Below are 23479 nucleotides of genomic sequence, written 5' to 3'. Positions count from 1 at the left end.
GCAATTTGGTATGAATTCCGTCTTCTGGTACACAGGGTTATTACTTTATTTTTCTTCCGGATCTTCCAATTATTGTATTTTAAGTCAGATGTCTCTAGAATGCCGCAGGCCAATCAAGCCTACTCACTTCAGAGTTACCTAAATTCATGGTTTTGCCTTCGCTGATACTCAGGTTCTGCTGATTTTGTTACATCTCATATAGACTGGACATATGCATTAGAAGTCATATCTTTTTTTTTTTTTTCGGAGCTGAGGACCGAACCCAGGGCCTAGCGCTCTACCACTGAGCAAAATCCCTAACCCCGACCCAGATGTTTTATACTTTTCCCTGACAACTCTGAGATCTATTCGAACAGACCAGCAAATCAGGTAATAAGGCTGGGCAGTGCTGAAGGAACGAGGAACTACAACTCCCGGTAGACATCTGACCCGCCTCACACATTAGTTTAGGTAAGCGGGCGGTGAGTCTGCCTGTGAACCACAACTCCCGGCGTGCATCGGTATACTTCACCTATTTCCGGCGCAGTGGGGGCAACAGCGGAACACCTACCAAAGAAACCACATTTCCCGGCATACCCACGGGCGCTCATTACGCATTTCCGGCGCGGCTGCGACAGCGCGCTCCCGGCAGCTACGGCGACGCGGGCAGTGGCAGCGAGGGTACAGCTCCTGCCCCTTCAGTGACGGGCGGCCAAGCTGACAGGAGCCGGGGCGGGGCGGCGGCGGCCAGCGAAGGAGCGCGCGGCGGCCCGGCCCCGCCCCTGGTCCTCCCGCCAGCCCCAGTGACCTTCACGGGTTCGGGCGGCGGGTGCAGGCCCGGGCGGCGGCGCGATGTTCGTGCAGGAGGAGAAGATCTTTGCGGGCAAGGTGCTTCGGCTGCACATCTGCGCAGCCGACGGCTCCGAGTGGCTGGAGGAGGCGACCGAGGACACATCGGTGGAGAAGCTCAAGGAGAGTTGCCTCAAACATGTAAGGCCGAGCTCCTTACGACCCAGTTCCACCTCTGCCTCTGTTCTGGAAACCAGAAACGTAGACTTCTGTCCCAGACTCCGCCCCAGCCCCCCAGACTCCCATCTGCCCGGACACTCCTCTCTCTACCTAGAGGATGCAGCCTGCTGTTCCCAGCCTTCGCTTCTCTGGGCAGGGGCAGCGCCTCCCGCTCCTTTTCTCTAACACCTCGAATCACAAACCTAGCGGCTCAGAGAAGAGCATCTGACCCAACTGATGGGCTAGCTTTATTTAATTTCTGCAACGTGCTACGGAGGTGAAGGCGAGAGTTGAACGGAGACCGGGAGAGGCAAAAGCAAGGGCTTATGGTTTTCTTGTCTTGGGCTTGCCCGCTGTTGGGATAAGGTTTTAGTTTTCTCCAGAAGCTGGAAGTAACTAGATCCCATTATAAGAGGGACAGCTTCTTGCCTGAAGAGCCAGCTGCTAGGAGCCTGGATTTGGCACTTAGCTGTAGTCACTTAAAATAGTGCCACTGTGGGACAAGTCCCTAGGCTTCTACCTTCTGCTAGGGCAACAGTTGATTGAGTGGGAAGGTCCAGGACAACCGTCTCCTTGCCAGCAAGTGGCATTTAAGTTTACTTACATTCAGTGAGCTTTGTACTATAGTTAGCCTTTTAGTTTTAGATAGTAAAGTCTTGGGATTAGTTCTTGAAGCCTTCCTGGCTCTAACTGCTCTCAGTTAAAGGTGAGACAGATACCTGTTAGACACTGGTGGTCTATGGAAGCATTCTACCAGACATGATTAGTGCCAGAATTTATGTTGAAAGTCCCCTGCTTTTTAAAGGGGACTCTTGGGAAAGTTAGAACTCTACAGTGGTAGGTCGCATTAAAGTTCAGCATTGTGTTTCCCTCTAAAGATGATCTTTGAGTTACTGTAGCAGCTGCTTGCAAAGGCTAGTTTAACATCCGTGTGCCTCCTTCCTGTAGTCAGTGTGTAATGATGTCAGGTAGGCTCCAAGAGATCTACAGTGCATTAGATGTTGAGTAACCATGGGTCTTGGTGTCTGTGGTTCACCTCAGTGAGGCCCTAGGGTGAACAAATGTATTTAGATTGCCCAAGGAGTCCTCAACCTTTAAGCTTGTGCCCAGAGGCTCAGCACAAGCTTAAAGGTTGGGGACTCCTTGGGCATCCAGACTGTTCCTAGCATCCTCGCTGGTCTAGTACTATGCTGTGTCATCCCCTAGGTCTAGTTCCTCAGGGCTGAGCTTGGAATACCTTGAAGCCCGTGTACGGATTGAGGGAATGAAATGTGTTGTTAGCCTCAAACCACGTCAGCATGGGATGTCACCTTCACTGCTGTGGTGTCTTGTCTAACTCACTCATGGTGTAGACTTACATAATCAGCATGACACTATTTTATGAAGGGAGTGAGGAGACGATTCGATTCATAGATGCTTATTAATAGATTTTAGGAGCAATGGGGTTAGGCAGAAGGTTTTGATATGATGCTAATTTGTGATACTTAATATTCTAGTTGACATGTGGAGTTGTATCATTTTGACCATTTTTGTCATTATTGTTTAAATTGAGACTTTATTCTACTCCACATTCTCCAGGTATGAGGGCTGAAGCAGCAGGAGAATTTCACAGCACATGAGCTGTTGTAAAATTACAGGACTAGAGAGCAGAGGCATCAGAATTGACCCACCTCCAGGTCCCAGCAGCTCTAGGAGTTACAATGCATTTATTAGAAAAGAGGACTTTCTTGTTGTACCTGACTGTGTACCTGGAAACCTGTCCTGCATAAGATGTTGCTGTCTTGACTTGACTTCCTTTCTCTTTATTCTCCTGTGCACACAGGTTACTGGGGTTGTTATTACTATTATTTTTTCCTTCTTTCTTTCCTCTCTTCCTGAGGGGTTTGATAGAGTTTTTTAAAATTTTTCTCCCACAGCACTCCTTGATACAGTACAGCTTGTTATTAAAATTCTTAAGGAAATAGACTTGTTTTTGCCTTCCCTTTTTTTTGTTTTATCCAAAGTGACTTCACAGTGATATTCCCCAGCTTCCACTGCCTATGTCTGGGAAGGGGGCACAGTAAGCCCTCCTTTCTGACGAGGGTTAGTAGTGGGATGGTATGATGGAGCTGCAGTGTGGAGGAACTTTTCTGTGGTATCAAGCATCTGGAGGAAGCACAGGACTTCTCTTCCAAAGCCTGAACTGTCCCAGGTCCTGTGGAGATTCATGCCCTGTCGTCTTTCCATGCTATACACTAGCAGATATGAGCAGAAGCTAACGACAGTCACCTACAGGATATGTGCGTGCAAGCATAGGGTTGTGGTGGTGTGTGGTGTGACAACCTATGACATGTCTTGTTCCTCATGTGCTGCTGGCATGCCTCAGAGTACAGATACTATTTTTTAATTGCATTTCAGACTGTATTCTGAACTTGACAAATATGCTAGGATTAGCCAGGGATTTTAGAATTTCAAAGCATCCCACTTAATATTTTTGGAAGCAGAATGGGTGTTCCACTGTTTAGGGGTGTTTATTTTGGCTCATGGTTTGAATATGGTTCTTTATGTGGTAGTGGGCCGTGGGGTGTAGTGGCAGGCGGCTGTGTCGTTGGGAGTCTGAGGCCGCTTGCTCACGTCTTTGGATCAGGAAGCAGAAAGGGCAGTGCTGGCGCTTGGTTGGCCGACTCCTCTGGAACTCCAGCCCTTGGGATGGGGCTACAACATTCAGGCTTGGTTTTCTTCCCCCTCATTTAATTCTCTATGGAAAGCTCTCATAGGCATCCAGCAGTGTGCCTTATCAATGCCGTAGGTGTTTCTTAATTCAAACAAATTTAAGATCCATTTTCAGGTTCAAGGAAAGTCATGTTCTCTGCTTAGTCACAATGGTGAAGAAGTCAGTTGTTGTGGGGTGGATTTATCTCATAAGCCCGTAGTAACCTTTGTCTGTGTATGATGGTCCACTTTTTAAAACTGGTCCCAGTCTGAGACTGAGATTACAGGGTCTAGAGGGAAATGCATGCTTCAGTTTTTCCTTCTCTTCTGGTTAGCAGCCATATATACGGAGGCCCTTTGTTGAATGTATGCATCATGGTACCCGAGATGCCTTCCAGAACACCAGGGAAGGCCTGAAGAACCCTGTGTCCTGAATGTGCAAGGTGGCCCATTCTGAGACAGGCCAAAGCTTCCTCCTCCTCCAAGCCTGTGTGTCAGCCCCTTTCAGGTTTTAGAAAGCACTAGTGAGTCCTCTGACTGGGTTTCCTGGACTTCTTCCATTCTCAATCTAACACCAGGGACCCATAGTGGCAAGAAATACTTATAGCCCTTGGCCTTGTTCTGAGTCTGGAGAGGGCTGAAACTGACTTGGTATCATGTGTAGTATGTGGACCTGAGAAAGTCATGTGATGCTGGGCAGTGATGGACTTGTAGAAACGTCTACAAACTCGGGTGAGTACACCTGGTGACAGACACACAGGCACAGTGAGCCCCCATTTGTGCTATGTGGTACCAGCAGTGTGTTCTTGGTCTTTGTGGGACTCTCATTGGGGACAGTGTGTTTGCATTCTGTGTGGGTGAGTGCTGGAGCCTGCTGAGATTATAAACTACGTTTGCCAGGCCTCTGTCTACAGTCTGGTGGAGGATTGAAGGGACTGCACAGCCTCCACTCAGTATGTGAAGTCATTTGTCATGAGGCAGATGCCTGTGAGATCACCTGCTGGGTCCCTTCAGAGCACCGGTGGTTTGCTTCCCACCTCCTCTGCTGATGCTGTCACTAGGGTCTAGGGCCCTGAAGACATAAGCACTGCCGTGTGCTCCCTGGTCTCCTGGAGTGTTGCTTGGGCCCAAGGCTAGCTGAGGCCAGTTGTACCCTGTGACCTGCTGAGGACTTTTTGGTAGTCAGTGGGCAGGTGTCGCCTCCTTGCTCCTGGAAAGTGGTGGTCTTTCTGTGCAGTTCTTCTGCCTTTTGTGTGTCTGCTAAAGAAGGAAAAACAAAGCATAAAGCAGCTAGAGCTTCAGATCCTCAGGAAACAACAGGCATATATTCATCTAAAAGTCATTCTCCAGATCTTTCCAAACTGAAGTGATTTGGGTTGCAAGTTCTTTTTTTTTTTTTGGTTCTTTTTTCGGAGCTGGGGACCGAACCCAGGGCCTTGCGCTTCCTAGGCAAGCGCTCTACCACTGAGCTAAATCCCCAACCCCGGGTTGCAAGTTCTTATCAGTGGGATCTGTGTTCCCAAGCTCTTAGCCATCCCAGGAGTCTACTGTGGGCTGGAAATAGGCTTGAAAGTGTGGAGGGATTGTGTGTGGGACTCTTTACTGTCGTTAATGCTTTAATGTCTTGACTGGTATGAAAATGCAGTAATTCCATGGGTTGGGTGATGGCGCAGTTGGTAACATGGCTGCTATACAAGCATGAGGACTTGGGTTCGGATCCCAGTACCTGTGTAAAAGCCAGTGGCAGCAGCATTTCTGTAACCCTAGCATTAAGGTAGGGGGAGGACGAGCTTGTTGGCCAGTCAGCACAGTTGCATTGATAAGTCAGGTTCAATGAGAGATACTGCCTCATAAATAAAGTGGGTAGTTGAGGAAGACCGCCCAACATTAGCCTCTGGCTGCCATATGCTTGTGGAAACACATATACCTACCCACATGAAAACACATATTCCTACACACATGAAAACACACATATCCAGGACACAGAGACAAAAACGACAAGAAACCTCAGTAATTCCATGGGTGGCTTGAGATGTATCATAATTTACTTCCAATTTAGAGATTTGTGGCTTAATTCTTCCCCCAGGGTGCTCATGGGAGCCTAGAAGACCCCAAGAATGTGACTCACCATAAGTTAATACATGCTGCTTCAGAGAGGGTGCTGAGTGACAGCAAAACGATCTTGGAAGAAAACATCCAGGACCAAGGTAAGGAGGCCATGAGGCGGAGTCCACGGAGCATGGAGCCTGTATCCCAGGGTCACCCACAAGGCACTTTTCCGAATTTAGACAAGAGCAGGAGAACCAGATTGACTCCTTTTTTTGTTGTTTTGTTTTTAATTAAAAGTAGTGCGTGTGCTGGGGATTTAGCTCAGTGGTAGAGCGCTTGCCTAGCAAGCACAAGGCCCTGAGTTCGGTCCCCAGCTCCGGAAAAAAAAAAAAAAAAAAAGTAGTGCGTGTTTGGTTGTACTTGTGAAAAACAGCAGAAACCTAAACCGGACAACTGGCAGACATCTGAGAAGCCAAACTCAAGTGTTAAGTTTAGTCCTGTTTTAAAGCAAAGCCAGATTCTGGAGCTCCTTTCTGTGGCTTTATTTTTGTGCTGGAAGTACTCCTCACAGGCTAGTACTGTGGCCAGCTGTTTGAGGGTCCGAGTGCTTTTGTTCTGCACACCCACTTTTTATTTATGCTTGGCTCTGGGACAAAACTTGTTTTCAAATAAGGACTTATGATGAGCTATGACCAAACTCAAAATGGAGGGGGAGGTAACCCCACGTCCCCTCCCCCACCATGGTGAACTGGCTGTAGGTTGCTCATGCTTTAGAAGAGCCCTTGAAAATAAAGACATTATGCAAGATGTCCACTAGTGCTCTGTGTGGTTATCAGGGATGTGCCGTGCCTACCTCTGAAGCCTCAGGTCATCTATAGTGACCTAGTGACCACTTCAAAGCTGAGGAGGGGATGCTGGCTTGGCTTAGGAGGGACCCAGGATCCTGCTTTCTAACTTCAAGCATTAAGCACTATTCTTGTGTGTCAGGTGCATATGTGGTTTGTGTGTGTGTGTGAACACACAGATATGTATGCATGTGTAAACATGCGTGTGGAAGTCTGGGTTGACATCTCTTAACTCATTGAGGCAGAGTCTTGCTGAACCTAGAGCTTGTCTATACAGCCATCCTGGCTAGGGATTCCCAGTCTCTGCCTCCAGGTAGTACAACTCCGGGCAGGCTGCCTGCCCATCTGTCATTTACGTGGTTCTGAGGATCTGAACTCTTGCATAGCAAGCCTGAAAACACGGAGCCATCTCCTTAATGCCCATCTAGTACCTTTTATGTCATTTTTGGCTGTGGGACAGTAACTTACTTCATCAATGTAATTTACTTTTTTCTAGACGTCTTGTTATTGATAAAGAAGCGTGCTCCTTCCCCAATCCCTAAGATGGCTGATGTCTCAGCAGAAGAAAAGGTAAGTTTCAACATTCGGAACTAGGGCTCTTCACTGCTAGGTGTCTCTTATGTGTCAGACTTCAGAGAAGTCCTTGAGTTATTTTCTGGGAGTGTATAGCCCCTCCACAGTATGTGTGCTGTAAGGAGCCTTTCATCATGGCTGAGCCTGTTCCCTGAGTGTGTTTGTGATTGCTAAACAGCAACAGAAGAGCTGCCACTGGTCTGGAGGCAGAAGAGAGTGACGACACGGTTCTCGAAGGTGCTACCTCCGCACTGCTGCTAGTGTGGCTCTTGCACACAAGGAGCTGGCATGCAGAGAGGTGACAAGCAGCTGGTTGGGCCTGTGTATTTCCTTGTAGTTATGCTGAGTTCTATGTCCTGAGGCCTATGTTAGAGGATGATCTGTGGCTTGCACCTTCTCTTCTCTAGGGGCCTTAGGAAAACTACCCCTTTGTCTCTTTTGCCCCAGAGCACATCCTTCAGCAAAATTCTCTAATGCAGTGCAAGATGTATCCTGTCAGTAGCCTGTCTACTCTAACAGCAGACCACATGCCTGTGCCTAGTGGGGAAATTGTTTATAATATTATTTTTTTATTTGTGTATTTCTGTGAGTCTGTGCCTGCAGAGGCCAGAAGAGGCTTTCTGATCCCCAGGAGCTAGAGTTATAGATGGGTGTGAGCCTCCTGAAGTGGGTGCTAGGAGCTGAGTGTAGGTCCCGTGGAAGAGTAGCAAGCACTCTTTTTCTTTTTCTTTTTTTTTTCGGAGCTGGGGACCGAACTCAGGGCCTTGCGCATGCTAGGCAAGCGCTCTACCACTGAGCTAAATCCCCAACCCTGCAAGCACTCTTCAGTGCTGAGCCATCGCTCTAACCCTAGGACGTGCTCTGCTAAGGGCAGTCACCTGTGTTTAACTGTCTCAGGGCTCTGGAGTTTTTTATACGTGCGTTCAAATGCCAGGGAGTGAGCGTTAGTCTTAGGGAAGGATCACACCAGCTCTTGGGTGGACCTGTGACCTGATAGCACACGAGTTATTTTGGGATCTCTACTGGGGCCAAGGATGTAGGAGAGTGCCAGGCCTTCTCACCCTCCTTATCTTTGGCCACCTGGCCATGGCGATGGGTGGGTGTGGGTGTGGGTACAGTCAGCAGCACATGGGCAGGCTGCCCCATCCATCTTCACCAGACAGATCCTGGGCCTCTCCCTGCTTTCCTAACTGATAGATAGCAGAGCTCGGATTACAGCTCTAACTGGATGTTCAACTTGAAGTCCCTGTAACTATTAAGAACATAGTTCTGGGGCTGATGAGATGGCTCAGTGGGTAAGAGTACTGGCTGCTCTTCCAAAGGTCCTGAGTTCAATTCCCAGTAACATGGTGGTTCATGTTAAGGGGATTCAGTGCCCTCTTCTGGCAAGTGGGTATACATTAAGAATACTCATTAATAAGTAAGCTAGAAGGGGCTGGGGATTTATCTCAGTGGTAGAGCGCTTACCTAGGAAGCGCAAGGCCCTGGGTTCGGTCCCCAGCTCCGAAAAAAAGAACCAAAAAAAAAAAAAAAAAAAATAAGTAAGCTAGAAGCTTGCTAGAGTTGCCTTGACACAGTACATAACTGCAAAGTTAAAAATCATGGCATTACTTAAAATTCTAAGTCAAAATAATGCAGTTATTAAGAGTCAAAGAATACTACAAATCTAATAATAATTGACTCAGGTTTCCTGAAGGAAGTCACTCAATTTGTCAGTGTTGGGGACATATTCTGGCTGCCTTATGCATGCCACTGGCACCCCAGCCCACCTCTAATTCCTTCAGCTGTTATCCTCAGTAATTCTCTTCCTGCTCTCTAGGTACTCTGCATTCATTGCTCTTTCTGGAATGGCAGCGTTAGATGTGCCTCTTAGTGATAAGGACACAGCTCCACTCCTAGGCTCTTCTTGTGTGACAGTGAATGCTGGGCAAAGCCAGTCCTATTTACTTACTGTTGTCATCGAAGCACTCATTTCTGTGAGAAGTATAGAGTATTAGGATTTCTTTTTCCTCTTGAGCCTTGGGATGTAGCTTAGTGGTTGAGCTTTGTCTTGTGTGCCTAAGGCCCTCAGGGGCTTCTAGCCTATGTGGATTGTTTGAGTTGCTACCCACCGTGCAGCCAGCTCTCTGATTGTCTTTGTGTTGGATGTTGGGTTCCTGTTGCCTCCTTTGGTTGCCACAGAACTGCTTTCTGAGCGTAGTTCTAAGGCTTGTGAGGACAGAAGGCTCAGCTGAGGTTGTGAGAAGAATGTGCTTCTGGATTCTTGCAGACAGTTGACAGGATTCTGTCACTATGGTCAACCTTTAGTTCCTGAAGGCAGTTTGCATGGCTTTTCATCTTTGCCAAGGAAGCAGAGATTTTAGTGGTTGAACCCCCTTGTTGGAAAGAGTGATACCCTTTGTAAGGGTTCTAAGTGCCAGGCCCAAAAACCCATTTGCTTTTTCTACATTTAGCTGTGCCATGTGATGAAACCCAATCCAAGGACTGATCACCTCGCTTACATCTTAGGGTTTTGCAGACTTGGGGACTGTCAGCAGGAAACATGTGGCTGTCTGAGTTCTGTTCTGCAGAATTGAATACCGTCTGTCTTCCTTCGGTGTGTCAGACTTGGCATCACTGTGACATAACACCTATGGGAACATCCTAGAGGAGGAAGGTCTTATTGTGACGTACACTTTTCCAAAGTTTCAGTCTGGGATCATCAGCTGGCGTCACTGCTTTTAGGCTGTAACCATGCAGATATGTGGTAGAAGAACCTGGCAAACAAAAGCTGTCCACTGCATGCAGTCAGGAGGTAAAAACGAGTGACAAGGAGGGACAGACATACTCTTTAAAACATGTATCTGGGGGTTGGGGATTTAGCTCAGTGGTAGAGCGCTTGCCTAGCAAGCGCAAGGCCCTGGGTTCGGTCCCCAGCTCCAAAAAAAAAGAAAAAAAAAAAACAAAAAAAAAACACGTATCTGCAGCCGGGTCCTGTGCACACCTTTAATCCCAGCACTCAGGAGGCAGAGGCGGGTGGATCTCTGAGTTTGAGGCCAGCCTGGGCTATGGAGCAAGTCTCAGACAGCCCGGGCTTCACAGAGAAACCTGTTTGGAAAAAAGCAAACAAGCAGAAAGACACATCTTCAGAGCCACGCTTCCTCTGACCAGGCTCTGCTCTCCATAGTTCTGCCGTCTAACAGCTCCTCAGATGTTTAGGTTTTCAGATAAGGCCTCGCTGTGTGGCTCTTGCTAGCTGTGCTCCTGTGTAGTCGAGGCTGACTTTGAACTGGTGGAGGTTTTTCCTCCTAAGTGCTGCTATTACTCCTAAGTGCTCCTAAGTGCTGCTGGTACTGATACGCACCAGCACACCTGCTTTCTCTGATTGTTCTTGATAATCTCTTTCTTGCTTTCTTTCTCTGCAGCTGCTGTTGGCTGGCCTCATGGGCATCCTGTGGATTTCTTAACTGTACCTTCTACCCATTCTCTAGCCCTTTTACCTGGCTGCTTTGGCTCTGGCTGGTGGCACCCTGGTGTGCACATACTGGGTGGGTGTGGCTTGGGGTTGCTGGTACTGAGGTGCCCACCTCCCCTACCTGCTCCTCTCTTCCTCCTCACTACTTTTGTTTTTCCTCATCTTGGTCTTGGCAGTGTTCCTTATACCCTAGACTCTGAGAGCCCTCGGGGCTTGTGTAGGTGCTGAGCTCACTGTGCAGAGACCTTGTCCCCTTTGTGTCTCGTCTGCCCTGGTTGACTTGCTGAGTCTGAGAAGCTGGGGTGAACAAGAAGTAGAGCAGTAGCTGGGTTCAGGAAGGGTCCCTTCCCTCCCGCCATCCCTTCTTGAGTGCAGCCACTCTAGGGTCTCAGGCCAACCAGGCTGCTGTTGGCCAAGGGTGTGAGAGGCAGAGGTACCATTCTGTCTGGCTCTTGGATCCCAGGCCTGCTCTCTCTGGCTCCAGTGTTGTGCTGTCCTTTGGTAGGTTGGTCTAGCCTTGCTCTTGGTAGATTCTGCCCTGTGGGCTCTTGGCATCAGCCATGGCCCCAGCCATCCTCGGTGTGTATCTTCTAACCATTCTGTAGCTCGTTTACCTGTACACAGGTCTCTTCCTGTACCTTCTGAACTTGCTGAGTACTGCGGCCACTGCTGGTTTTGTTTTCTCGCCTCCTTCCTTATCTGTGAGCCTCTGCCACCTTGGCTTTTACTTTCATTCATGGAGGCGTGGGAGGCCTCCAGGGGTCACTGCAGCTGTGTGCTTCCCCCGGAGGCCTCCCCCAGCCCCGATGAAGCACACAGGACTGCCACTCTGCAGCCGCATCCTCTCCGTCTTCACGTGCATGTGCTATAGCATGTGAGGCCATGTCTGGATATCTTTAGGCTTCTGGTTCTGGTTCTGTACACAGAATTCTCCAGAATCCTCTAGCTCAAGGGGATCATACCTAAGGCTTAGAAGGTTACTGTTCTCCTTATCTCTGGGCTGTTGTTCCATGTTTATTGTCATCCTCATGGTGCTGGGCACTTTTCTCTGCAGAAGAAACAAGAGCAAAAGGCTCCAGACAAAGACGCTATTCTTCGAGCAACGGCCAACCTGCCTGCCTGTAGCACGGACCGGACTGCTGTCCAGACCACCATGAGAGATGTGAGGGCCTGCCTAGTGTGGGGCTTGGGGAGGAAGCTCTTTAAAAGTGCTTGGGGATGGTATGGTGACTAGCATGTGCTTGTGGTTCTGGCATCCAGGAGACTGAAACAGGAGGATGGCTTGAGCATAGGTTTGAAGCTAGCTTGGATGTTAGAGTTAGGACCACCCCTCACCCCCCAAAAAAGAATCTGAAACAGAATATTCAGAAACTCTTCTACTTTTGAACTGTTCCATAAATTACAATTTTTTCAAACTACAAAGTGGCTAAGATACCTGTAGCACTGGACAGACAGACAGCTGTTCACAAATGCAGTATCTTCGCTCTGAGTACAGCAAAGCTTCAGGGACTGGTCTGAACTCCCCAGTTACTTTGGACAAGGAAACTAAGCTAAAGTCAAAGCCTGCAGCGTACGCACACAGGCCGGCCATGATAAGGTGTGCTTGTGCCGGCAGAAGTTGGGGACAGTGGCCCCCACTTAAGTTCGTTAGGTCCCGATGCATGTGGACACTGCTGGGAGCTGGACCTCTCCAGGGTCTCTTGTGAAAAGGTTCTTTTGATAAGAGCTTTGTAATTCTTCAGTGACTGACTGGGGATGTGTCCCTGCCTGGCTTCTGTGGGTCCAACCCTGGATCCAGCCTCTCAGGAGGCTTTAGGCTTGTGGTGTCCCATCTCCAGGCCCTGTATTAGGCAAGGCGCTGCTACACCAGTCTAGTGTTACGAGGCTCTCCCCCCCCCCCCCCCCCCAGAGCTGGGGACCGAACCCAGAGCCTTGCGCTTCCTAGGCAAGCGCTCTACCACTGAGCTAAATCCCCAACCCCTCTTTGTTAGTTTTTAAGACAAGTCTCACTGCGTAGACCAGGCTGGACTTGAATTCAGAGAGATCTGCCTGTCTTTGCCTTCCAAGCTCTGAGATTAAAGGTAAGGGCCAATGTGCCCTTTTAGATTCAGAGGGCTAGGATGGGATTTCAGATTTAAGCAAGCTTGTTGGACATTCTGAAAAATAATCCCTTTTTCTGTTTTTTGTTTTTTTTTTTTTTTTGAGACAGGGTTCTACTCTATAGTTTAGGTGGGCCTCGAACTCCCAGCAATGTTCTTTTCTCAGCCTCGCAAGAGCAGGGATTACAGGTATGCAGCACTGTACTGGGCCTGATCTCTTTCTTCATTCTACTGCAGTTCCAGACAGAACTCCGGAAGATCCTTGTGTCTCTCATTGAGGTGGCACAGAAGCTGTTAGCACTGAATCCTGATGCAGTTGAATTGTTTAAGAAGGCAAATGGTATGAGTGGGTCCCAGGCTGTACCTAAAATGTCCCCTGCCCTCACATTAAAAGCAAGTTCTGCTTCTGATTAATGGGGGGAGAGGGTTTGGCGTCAGTAACTGCTAGGTGAGGTGAGCCTCTGCAGATGGGGTTTCAAAGGGTTTAGGAATCACCTCACGGCAGGTCTTGTCTTTTTCCTCAGCTATGTTGGATGAAGACGAGGATGAGCGAGTGGATGAGACCGCCTTGCGGCAGCTCACAGAGATGGGCTTTCCTGAGAGCAGAGCCTCAAAGGCCCTTCGGCTGAACCAGTATGCTTTCTTTCCTCTTTGCCTGGGCTTCCCTGGGCTTCCCTGCCATTCTCCTTCTGATCTCTGGTCATTCTTTCTTTCTTTAAGATTTATTTAAAATTTTTTATTTATCTGTGTTTATGAACATACGTGTGTGGGTGCCAGAGAAGAAGTTGGATCTTCTGGGGCTAGAGTGACAGACCGTTGTGAACTGCCTGACATAGGTGCTGGGAACCAAACTCAGGAGCTCCTCATTTTACTTTCTGAGCCAGCTCTCCAACCCGGTCGAGTCATTTCTAACTGTGTTTTAGTAGAGGCACCTTATTGTTGTGCTCCAGAAGTGCTTTCATGTATGATCTTTTTGGGATGTGTGGGTGTGTGTGTGTGCATGCTTGGATTGAGGGTCTCTGTTACCTATGCTGGTCTCGAACTCCTGCACTTATGCAGTCCTCCTGCCTTAGGCTCCTGAGTAGCTAAGACTATAATACCTGGCTGTTAGGAGGGTTAAAAATCAGCCTGTAAGTGTGCCCTGCACTCTCAAGTTAGGAGAGCTCTGAGCCAGACCTGCCTCTGGCCAGACAGGGGTTCTTAACAGTCTTCTTGCTCTTCTGGTTTTAATACTCACTCAGATCCCATATGAAGACTGTAGACCAGAGCTAGTCAACAGCAGTGTTCTTTGTGCTGTGCACTTAGGACCTGCACTCCCTTCTCTCTTGTGTTTGGGGCATGTGTCTCTGCTTGTTCTATTGGGTATTGGGTGTTTGAGGTGAGAGCTTTGTGGAGGTTTCATCCCAAGAGATCATCTGCCACCATTGCTGCTGCTGGTCTTGCTATGTCACTGAAATATGTTGGAGTACAGAGGATAGGAACGTTTCTAGTAACTCCTGGAGGAGTTAAGAAGACTCTTGTCCTCTCCCAGCATGTCGGTGCCTCAGGCCATGGAGTGGCTGATTGAACATTCGGAAGATCCAGCTATTGACACACCTCTCCCAGGCCATGCCGCCCAAGCGGAGGCGAGTGCTGCAGCTGCCACCTCCTCCTCCTCCTCTGAAGCTGCCGTGGGAACTAGTGTTGAAGATGAGGAGTCCCGGGATGAGCTCACAGAAATCTTCAAGAAGATACGCAGGAAAAAGGAATTCCGAGCCGATGCTCGGGTATGTGATGAGGCCTCAGTAGGAGGTTGTGCAAGGGCACCAGGGGCCTGGGGTTTGTGGGACTTGGTTCCTCATATATATGATCCAGGCTTGGGTCTAGGTGGCTTTGTCCTACCCAGTGACATCTCTTGAAAAGCTGACCGTGCAAGCTTCTGTCCTTACAAGTGCTGCTGCACCTGTTGCTGTGGCCTTTGGGTTGAGAGTGCTCAGAGAGCTAGAGGGACATCTTGTGGGCTGGTGAGGGAGGGGGAGTGCATCGTGCTGGCCACTGGATAAGGACCCAGGATCTGGGATACCTGTCCGCCTTCCAACAGCTGCCACAGGTGCACACTTACGGTCACACCTTACCATCACTGCACTGACTATTCTTTGCTGGAATTTTAGTTCTTCCTTTGGCCTTTCACTTTCAGGTTGCAGATCAGCCACTCAGGCTGCATGCTGCCTGCTCCTAGATTTTGGCTTGTTGAATAAATGGTTTTCTTAGGGCGCCATCTGTGGCTTGTAATTTTTACAGGGATCCCATTGGCCGGGTTGGGAGGTTTCTGCAGGTAAATGGGGCTTTGCTTCTGCAGTGCTATGAAGACCGCCCCTAGAGCCCGTGTTCCGTCAGTAGCCCTGGGACAGTCATGTGCAGCAGCAGATGCACTGCCAAGGCTCTGCCTTCTTTCCTCGGCTGCAGAGACGAAGCATTTCCTTGCTTTGCCTTGGTTTTAAGAGAGGGTGCTCTTTTCTGCCTGTGACTGACTGTGACTGAAGGAGACCTGTACGGCATGTGGCACTGTGCTTTGGTGGCAGTGTCCTCTGCGGAGGTCCTAACCAGCTTGCTCGTCCCTCTTAGGCTGTCATTTCGCTGATGGAGATGGGCTTTGATGAGAAGGAAGTGATTGATGCCCTCCGAGTGAACAACAACCAGCAGAACGCAGCTGTGAGTCCCACTTTGAGCCTCTCACGTCCCCTGTACCTCATGTGACATGCATTGGGAATGTCCCTTGTGTCAAGACTTCCACACACAGTTGGTGATGGCACTTTTTATGTGAAATATTAGTGCAGATGGTTCGGGTAGAAGCTGAGAACACCCTGGACCCACAGTGCTCTTTGTGTGCACAGTCTGAGGGTGTGAGCTGTGACAGTGAATCCCAGAGGATGGGTGTGGGTGCACACCTTTACTCCAGCACTTGGGAGGGAAGGCAGGCAGATTCCTGAGGTTAAAGTTAGACTGCCCTACAGAGCGAGTGCCAGGACAGCCAGAGCTACACAGAGAAATCTTGTCTCCAAAATAAATAAATAAATAAACAAACAAACAAATTGAAGGGTTGAATATCACCATGAACACATAGAACTGCTGACAGGCAGGCTTTCTGTCTAGGGAGGCCTCTGTGCTAGGCCTGTGACCTCCTCACTTGTGTGTGGAGTCAGGCTCAGACAGCTGAGACAGACAGTTCTGGATCCAGACTCTCCAGGCCCATTGCTGTGGAGAGAGACGCTGTCATATTGCTGTTCCCTTGAAGAAAGCATGGTGTTTGAGACTGCGTTGTGACCATGGCCATGGCTGTGGTCACATTGAACTGCAGCGCCAGGTCTTCTAAGAAATCCAGACTGATACTTCCTTCTGTCTCTATCCTGGCTGAACGTGGACCAGGTTTGTACATGTTAGGGCCCCTTCCAGGCATTGCAGCCATGGGGGCTTGTGGAGAGCCACAGAAAGGGACAGGTGAACCTTACATACTTTGAGAAGGAACTAACAGCTCGTCTGGTGTTCTTGGGTTTTTAGTGTGAATGGCTGCTGGGGGACCGGAAGCCATCCCCTGAGGAGTTGGACCAGGGCATCGATCCCAATAGCCCTCTCTTTCAGGCCATCCTGGACAACCCAGTGGTGCAGCTGGGTTTGACAAACCCTAAGACATTGCTAGGTATGTGTGTTTACTTAGGCTAGCTTGGGTGAGGAACACATGGCGGGTGGATTCCCTGCCACAAGACAGGTGCTAGTGAAATGGTTTGTGCACTGCTCCTGTGCCATGTAGGCTGGCTTATGCAAGACGGTGTAGCTGTGCTTCTGAAAGCCTGGGAGTCAGGCTCTGCTTTGATGGGATGAGCTTCTGCAGAGGGGACTTGGACAAGCAGAGCAGTGGTCTGTGTGGGAATAGGAGAGGAGGAGACAGTATGGTTTGACTTTTGCCTACTACTTATAAGGAATTTCTTTGATGATTACTGTTTACTTGTAATATATACTAAAAATCTACATAATGGGGCTAACAAGGTTAGTGGGTATTTGCTGGTAAGTCTGAGTTTGACCCCTGGAAACCACATGGTAGAAGGTGAGAGCTGACTTCTGCTTGCACACTGTGGCATGTGCATCCCCCAAGTAAATAAATAAATGCTAAAAATATAAATAAAACCTGTCTGCCACTTTAAAAATAGGGCGGCGGTATAGTAGGGCTTGCCTTTAATCCCAGCACTCAGGAGACAGAGGCAGCAGATCTCTGAGTTTGAGGCTGGCATGGTCTACAGAATGAGTTCCAGGACAGCCAGGGCTACACAGAGAGACCTGTCTCACAAAACAAACAAACAAACAAACAAAAAAAACTAAACGAAAACAAAAAAGTAATAGAACTAAATAGTTAGGAACATGTCATTCAGGGTTGGGGATTTAGCTCAGTGGTAGAGCGCTTGCCTAGCAAGCGCAAGGCCCTGGGTTTGGTCCCCAGCTCCGGGGGGGGAAAAAAAAGGAACATGCCATTCATTTGAAAACTGTCATGGTGGCCACGCCTGTATCTCAGCACTTGGAAGGCAGAGGCGAGAATTGAGAGGTCTGGGTCAGCCTGTAGGTCTCCCCACACAGCAGTCATCGTTGGTGTCCATAGTCCTGGTTCCAGGAGTGTATGCAGACATTCAGGTCTCTCACGGTGGAACCTGGAGACTGATGTGACCTACACCTGTAGTCCTAGAGATTGAACGACAGAGTTCCAGGTCAGCCTGCGCTAAGAGTGAGACCTTGTCTCAAAGAAACAGCAGAGAAAGCATAGTATTGCTTATGCTTATAGATTCCTTTTGGCTTCTAATGTGACATAAATGCCAGGAGTGTGGCTGTGGTTCTGAATTGTTCAGGGGGATGACAGGATGAAAAGTCTGCATGTGTTTATGTATATACACTTTTTTCCCTTGAAGGTTTTTGTTTTTTGAACCAGCTACACAGCCTCCTGATTCAAGCTGGGCTCACTTCAGTGTTTCAGTCCTGTGAGTGCAGAGCTCTGATCCATCTGGTCCCTACTCCCTCTGACCCTCACATGCCTTTCCTATACATCATTGTCCCCTGCATACAAGTATGTCCGTGACCCCGAGGACTTACCCTCCTTGGCTTTCTGTAGGGTTTGCACATTTTCTGTATGTCACTTGTCCCTGCCTTATAATGTGGCATCACTTTTTAGGGCATTTCTGAGGCTTACTGCCATATCTCCTGTGAGGTGTTGGAAACTGTTCACCAGGGCTCAGGAGTGACTGTACCCTGCTGTCCAGTGCTGTGTGGATCATTTCCTAGCATGAAGGAACTCTTTTCTGTCCCTCATTGCTAATGGGCTCCTCTGCTGCGCTTCCAGGGCTCGGGTGAGCACAAAGAGAAGGAATTGCTGCCTGGGCCTACTGTGTCCTCGTGTTCTCTGGTCTAGAAGCTCAGCCATGGGCACAGCACAGGATTTCCACCTGTTTCCTTCTTTCTTTTCCTTCTACATTCCTCCTTTCTTCATTTACTGAGGAAGTCCTTCACACAATCTGAACACTAGCTCTTTCTAGCTTACTGTGTGTGTTGTCCCATTTCTGGTTTCCTATCAAGTGGCTTTTGGGAACAGAAGTCCTCTGTTTTCTTGAACTTTTTTTTATAGTCAGAAAGGCATTTCTCTTAGGTTGTTGGAAAGTTTTGAAGTTTTTTAAGTCTGTCATTTAGCGAAAGTATGCATGTATGCATGTGTGTGTGTGTGTGTGTGTGTGTGTGTGTGTGTGTGTGTGTGTGTGTGTGTGCGAGTGTGCGCGTGTGCGTGCGTGCGTGCGTGCGTGCAGGTGTGTGGTTGTAAAATGTACAGTATAAGGAACACAGTTGTCCCTTATGTATTTGAGGCTGTGTTTGGTATTCTCATTGTCTCTGGTCTTTCACACTGAGAACTTCCCTCCCCTAACTCTTGTCAGGCTGTTTGTACATCTTTTTGTTGTTGTTTTTTTGTTTTTTCAAGACAGGGTTTCTCTCTGTAGCCTTGGCTGTCCTGGAACTCACTCTGTAGACCAGTCTGGCTTCGAGCTCAGAGAGATCCATCTTCCTCTGCTTCTAAGTGCTAGGATTAAAGCTGTGGTCCACCACCACCTGGCTAATAGCTTTTAAGAAATGTCTCACACTTCCACATTGCTGTTCATCACCAAAGGAAGTCAGGACTGGAACTCAAGCAGGTCAGGAAGCAGGAGCCGATGCAGAGGCCATGGAGGGATGTTTCTTACTGGCTTGCTTCCCCTGGCTTGCTCAGCTTTGCTTTCTTATGAACCCAGGACCACCAGCCCAGGGATGGCACCACCCACAGTGGGCTGGGTCCCTCCCCCTTGATCACTGACTGAGAAAATGCCTTATAGCTGGGTCTCATGGAGGCATTTCCTCAAGGGAAGCTCCTTTCTCTCTGACAACTCCAGCTTGTGTCAAGTTGACACACAAAACCAGCCAGTACAAGAAATAAATAGCAGGTGCTGTCTTGGGATCTGACCAGAGGACTTTTTTTTATTTTGGGCTGGGATTTCAGCTCCTGGCGTGCTAAGTACACTCTGTGACTGAGCTTTCTTTTCATATGTCAGTGTGCACTTGGCTGTGTGTATTGGTTAGTGTGTTTTAAGGTGCGTTTGGCCAGATAAGAGAAACTCCATGCTCATTTTAGGTAGTGGGTATTTAACCTTCCTTCTTTAGAGTACCAGGTGTACGTTTAGCTAGTGCCAGTTCTTTTTCTTTTCTGAAATAAACCACCAGAGTGAGCACACTTACTCTGTACCTGGTGGGGTCTGGGGCCGGAGGGCAGGACAGAGATGTGTAGACTGCTCCTTAGAGCAGCACCCTGTCACAGGGCATGGCGTCAGCACTCGGCATGACAGGCCTGAGTTGGCAGTGTGCATCTGGCTCTCAGCCGTGTCTGCACTGCAGGGCTGACGCCATCCCTGCAGAACTCCTGTGAAGGTCCAGAGCAGCCAGGGTGGCCTGCTTGTGCAGTCTCCTGCAGGGATGTGTATCTTTCTCAAGCTCTAACTAGATATTTGTGATGTGTACTAATAAAATAAAAGCAGCTACCTTGGGCTGGGGAGATGGCTGAGAGAGTAAAGATACTTGCCACCAAGTCCAACAACTTGGGGTTGATCCCTGGAACTCACATAGAGAAAACCAGCTTCACAAATTGTTCTCTGACCTTCCTGCACAATGAGGTATGCTCTTTCAATATATAAAGAAATAAACTTTAAAAATCAAGAAATTCCCAGTCCTGTGACCTTTATGTTTTATCAGAAATATATTTATTTTAGCAAATTTGTAAGTAGAAGTCACCTTGAAGCCCTTTCATGAGTCTGTGTCATTTTGGTGCTTCTATTTTTCAGAGTCTTGCTACATAGCCCTGGCTGGCGGGCCTCAAACCTGTGCTGTCCTCCCACCTTAGCCTTCCCTGTGCTCGGTGTGCCTCTGCCTGGCTTTCAGGCATGTGGTGTCTGTAGGGACAGTGGTCCTGAGGTACTGCTTGCGTGACTCTGACACATCACACTGTGTTCTCACCATCTGAGGCAATGTTTGGTGATTGCAAACAGTTGGCTCTGTGGATGTTCTGTTACTTGGACAGCATGGTACCCTGCTTTTGGTTCCGTAGATTGCTTTCTGTCTGGCTATAGAAGGGCATGTTGTGGCCGCAAGCTTTTCTTGTGCCCTGTAGTCTGGGTACAGCTTGCTTTCCCAAGGATAAGCAGCATCACACGAGTAGGTGAGAGGCTGGGCATTGAGCTCTTGCCTATGTCCGTCTGAGCGCTGCGTGTCAGCACTGCCCAGTACTCCCTGTTGGGCTCTGCATCTCTCCTTTCCTATGTGCTCTGGGAATTGCATCTGTTTTCAGCTGTGACACTCATTTTAGAGCTTACGCAGGGAAGGAACACCTGCCTGTTGACGCTGCCTACCATGGCGCTGGTTTGGGCTGCTTTGTGGGTTCTTCTTTCTACTACTCTTCTCCATCCCCTCTCTGCCCTTTCAGCCCCGACACTAGTTGGGGGAGAAAAAAGAATAGAGGGAAAGGGGGCGATGGTATCATTAGACTACTTTCTGCTGGATTCCTAGGGACAAGTTTGATCTTTGACCTCAGGATACCTAATTTCTTCTTATTATTTCATGTTTGTGCATGACTACTTAATAAACCGTGACCAACAGCAACCAACCATCCAACAGCAGCCCACCCCACGCCCTGGGGCCCTAGCATCTATGAACCCTCTGAAAAGTCTCCAGAATCCCAAACATCACACGATCACAGAAACCATCTGCAGCTGGCAAAGTCAGTCCCCACACCTGGGATTAGAACAAAAACACAGTCCCATAATATTTTTGTGTTTTTTAAAGAAACCAAGACTAATTATTACTGCATTGCCTGATGTTCCTGATGTGCCTTCGTTTTCTAGGGTCACTGTGTGTAGTATACATGCTTATGTGAACATGCACCTGTGCCTCAGATGGCTTCCATGTCACTGTGTAGTGTACGTGTGTGTTCATCACATTGTGCAGATGAACGTGAGTCTGCTGTGGAGGTCGACCTTGAGTGTCATTCCTCAGCTGCCTACACATCTCTCACATTATTTATTTGTGTGAGGGTATGCATCAGCATGCGGATGTCAAAGGACAGTTTGCAAGAGTTGTTGTTTTCCCTTCTACCTTGTGCATCTCTGGGATTGAACTCAGGTCATCAGACTTGGTGGCAAACTCTTTTACTTGTTAAGCCATTTTGCCAACTCCCATATCAATTTTTTGAGACAAGGACCCTTGTTAACTTGGAAATTGCTAGATTGACTAGCCAGTAAGCCCCAGGGTCTCCACCTCCCCAGTATTGGGAACGTAAGTATGTGCTATCATGCCCTGCTTTTATATGAATGCTGGTGATAATTAAGTCAGGCCCTCATTCTTGCATGGCAAGTGCTTTTATCCAGTGAGCCATCTCTCCAGCCCTAATTTTGTGAAGCTCTAGAAAATCAACGTTTGCCAGGTGGTGGTGGCGTGGTGCCCACCTTTAGTCCCAGCACTGTGGGAGGCAGAGACAGGTGGATCTCTGAGCCTGAGGCCAGCCTGGTCTACAGAGTGAGTTCTAGGACAGCCAGGGCTACCTTGTCTTAAACCAGAAAGAAGGAAAAGAGGAAAAGAAAAGGTTCTTATTAAAATATACTTTGTAACGGGTGTCTCCTTAGGGCAGTAGGCACAGTCTCATAAAATATACTTTGTTAGTGTGTGTGTGTGTGTGTGTGTGTGTGTGTGTGCGCGCGCGAGCTTGTTTTAGTGATGTACCTGGGCCTGTGCATGCTGAGCAAATGATTACTGTCGGGCTGTACTGCAGTCTCCTGTGACACTGTGTTAGGGTTGAACATGTAGGTTTTTCTAAGATGGTGGAATTAAGTCTGCTGGCAGCACATGTAGTTACTCCCAGTACTTGGGAGGCAGAGGCAGGGGAATTCTTGAATTCAGGGCTAGTCTGGTCTACAGAGTGAGTTCCAGAAGAGCCAGAGCTACACAGAGATTTTTTTCTCAAAAGAAAGAAAAACCAATCTGCCAGAGCATATTTGTAGCAAGGAGTTTCACACAGCTGTCTCCTGTGCTGTGTGGAAAGGGATGTTTGCAAACCTGACTTCTGAGTCTTGCTGGAGGCTTTCCAGAGTTGGGGTCCCATAAGTCCAGGCTGTTGACCTCCTCACTAGTGGGCTGTGAGCACGCAGGCTGTCCATTGCCCTATCAACGACATAACCGTGGGCAGCTGACCACCCTATCCTGCTGATGGCTCTGAGCTAGGGTGCTGTGATCACACAGGCAGTCTATTTCCCTGCTCATGGCCCCTGAAGTCTGTTTGGTCAGTAGCTCAGGCACTGTGGTTGGCTGGTAAGGGTGAGTGTCAGGGTCAGCAGTGAGCTCTTTGTGTCCCTGTTCCCTTTCACTACAGGGCCATTGAAAAGGCTCAGTGTGCTCGTGGGTGTCTGGGGGCTGCTACTCAGCTCTGTTGTCTCCCCACAGCATTTGAAGACATGCTGGAGAACCCACTTAACAGCACCCAGTGGATGAACGACCCAGAGACGGGCCCGGTCATGCTGCAGATCTCGAGAATCTTCCAGACACTGAATCGCACGTAGGTGGTGCCTACTGTGCTCCTTGGCTGTGCAGTCTCAGCAGTCTGTGAGGCGGTGGGCGCAGGGCCCAGCCAGGATCTTGCCTGGATCACAGCTTCAGTGACTCTCCTTTCCTGACCTAACGGCTTGTCATCTTCTGCCACATGGTTTGAAAGTTGCAGTCCCAGCTTCTGACAGGTGTTTACAGAGAGTGGCTATTGCACTGGGAAGGTGGTGTTTGCTGCCCCGTCCCCTCCAGACACTCTGCTGGGCTCCTGAAGTGCTACTTGAATTGACCCTTAGGTGTTTGCTTGTGTAGCCCAATGTATTTTAAAGAAGGCATGTTCTGATCCAAAGTGTTATGTCAAGTGTGCTAATTTAACTAGACTGACTCACAGATGGCTTCTTTAATAAATAAACCCTTTTCCTATTTTTGCTTGTGTTACTTCATGGCAGCAAGGACATCACATGCATGCCCGAGGCTGTGCTCATGCTGCCTCTGCCAAGAGCGGGCGCCATTGCCACTGCTTTCTAGAAAGTATTTCCGTGTGTAGCTCTGGATGTCCCAGAACTCACTCTGTAGGCCAGGCTGGCCTTGAACTCAGACATCTGCCTCCCAAGCACTGGGATTAAAGGTACATGCCACCCTACCCAGCTCTCATGGCTACC

The 23479-nt window shown here is 48.7% G+C and overlaps 1 protein-coding gene across 2 annotated transcripts; it reads left to right on the top strand.

The window, feature by feature from the left end:
- Positions 1 to 663: 663 nt before the first annotated feature.
- On the top strand, positions 664 to 23240 carry Ubac1 (UBA domain containing 1). 2 transcript variants are annotated; one of them, NM_001007742.1, is made up of 10 exons: positions 664 to 969; positions 5765 to 5885; positions 7069 to 7142; positions 11654 to 11761; positions 12936 to 13038; positions 13223 to 13331; positions 14230 to 14464; positions 15303 to 15389; positions 16236 to 16374; positions 22719 to 23240. In NM_001007742.1, the coding sequence occupies exons 1-10, from the start codon at positions 832 to 834 to the stop codon at positions 22832 to 22834; spliced, it is 1230 nt and encodes a 409-aa protein (NP_001007743.1). In that variant the 5' UTR covers positions 664 to 831; the 3' UTR covers positions 22835 to 23240. The 2 variants fall into 2 exon arrangements, with proteins under 2 accessions (NP_001007743.1, XP_087509076.1); XM_087652950.1 differs by lacking the exon at positions 16236 to 16374 and having other exon boundaries at positions 680 to 969.
- The last annotated feature ends 239 nt before the right edge of the window (positions 23241 to 23479 follow it).

Source organism: Rattus norvegicus, chromosome 3 (assembly GCF_021556685.1).
Source record: "Rattus norvegicus strain SHRSP/BbbUtx chromosome 3, alternate assembly SHRSP_T2T, whole genome shotgun sequence".
NCBI classification, from domain to species: Eukaryota; Metazoa; Chordata; class Mammalia; order Rodentia; family Muridae; genus Rattus; species Rattus norvegicus.
This window is presented reverse-complemented; position numbering and strand designations above follow the sequence as displayed.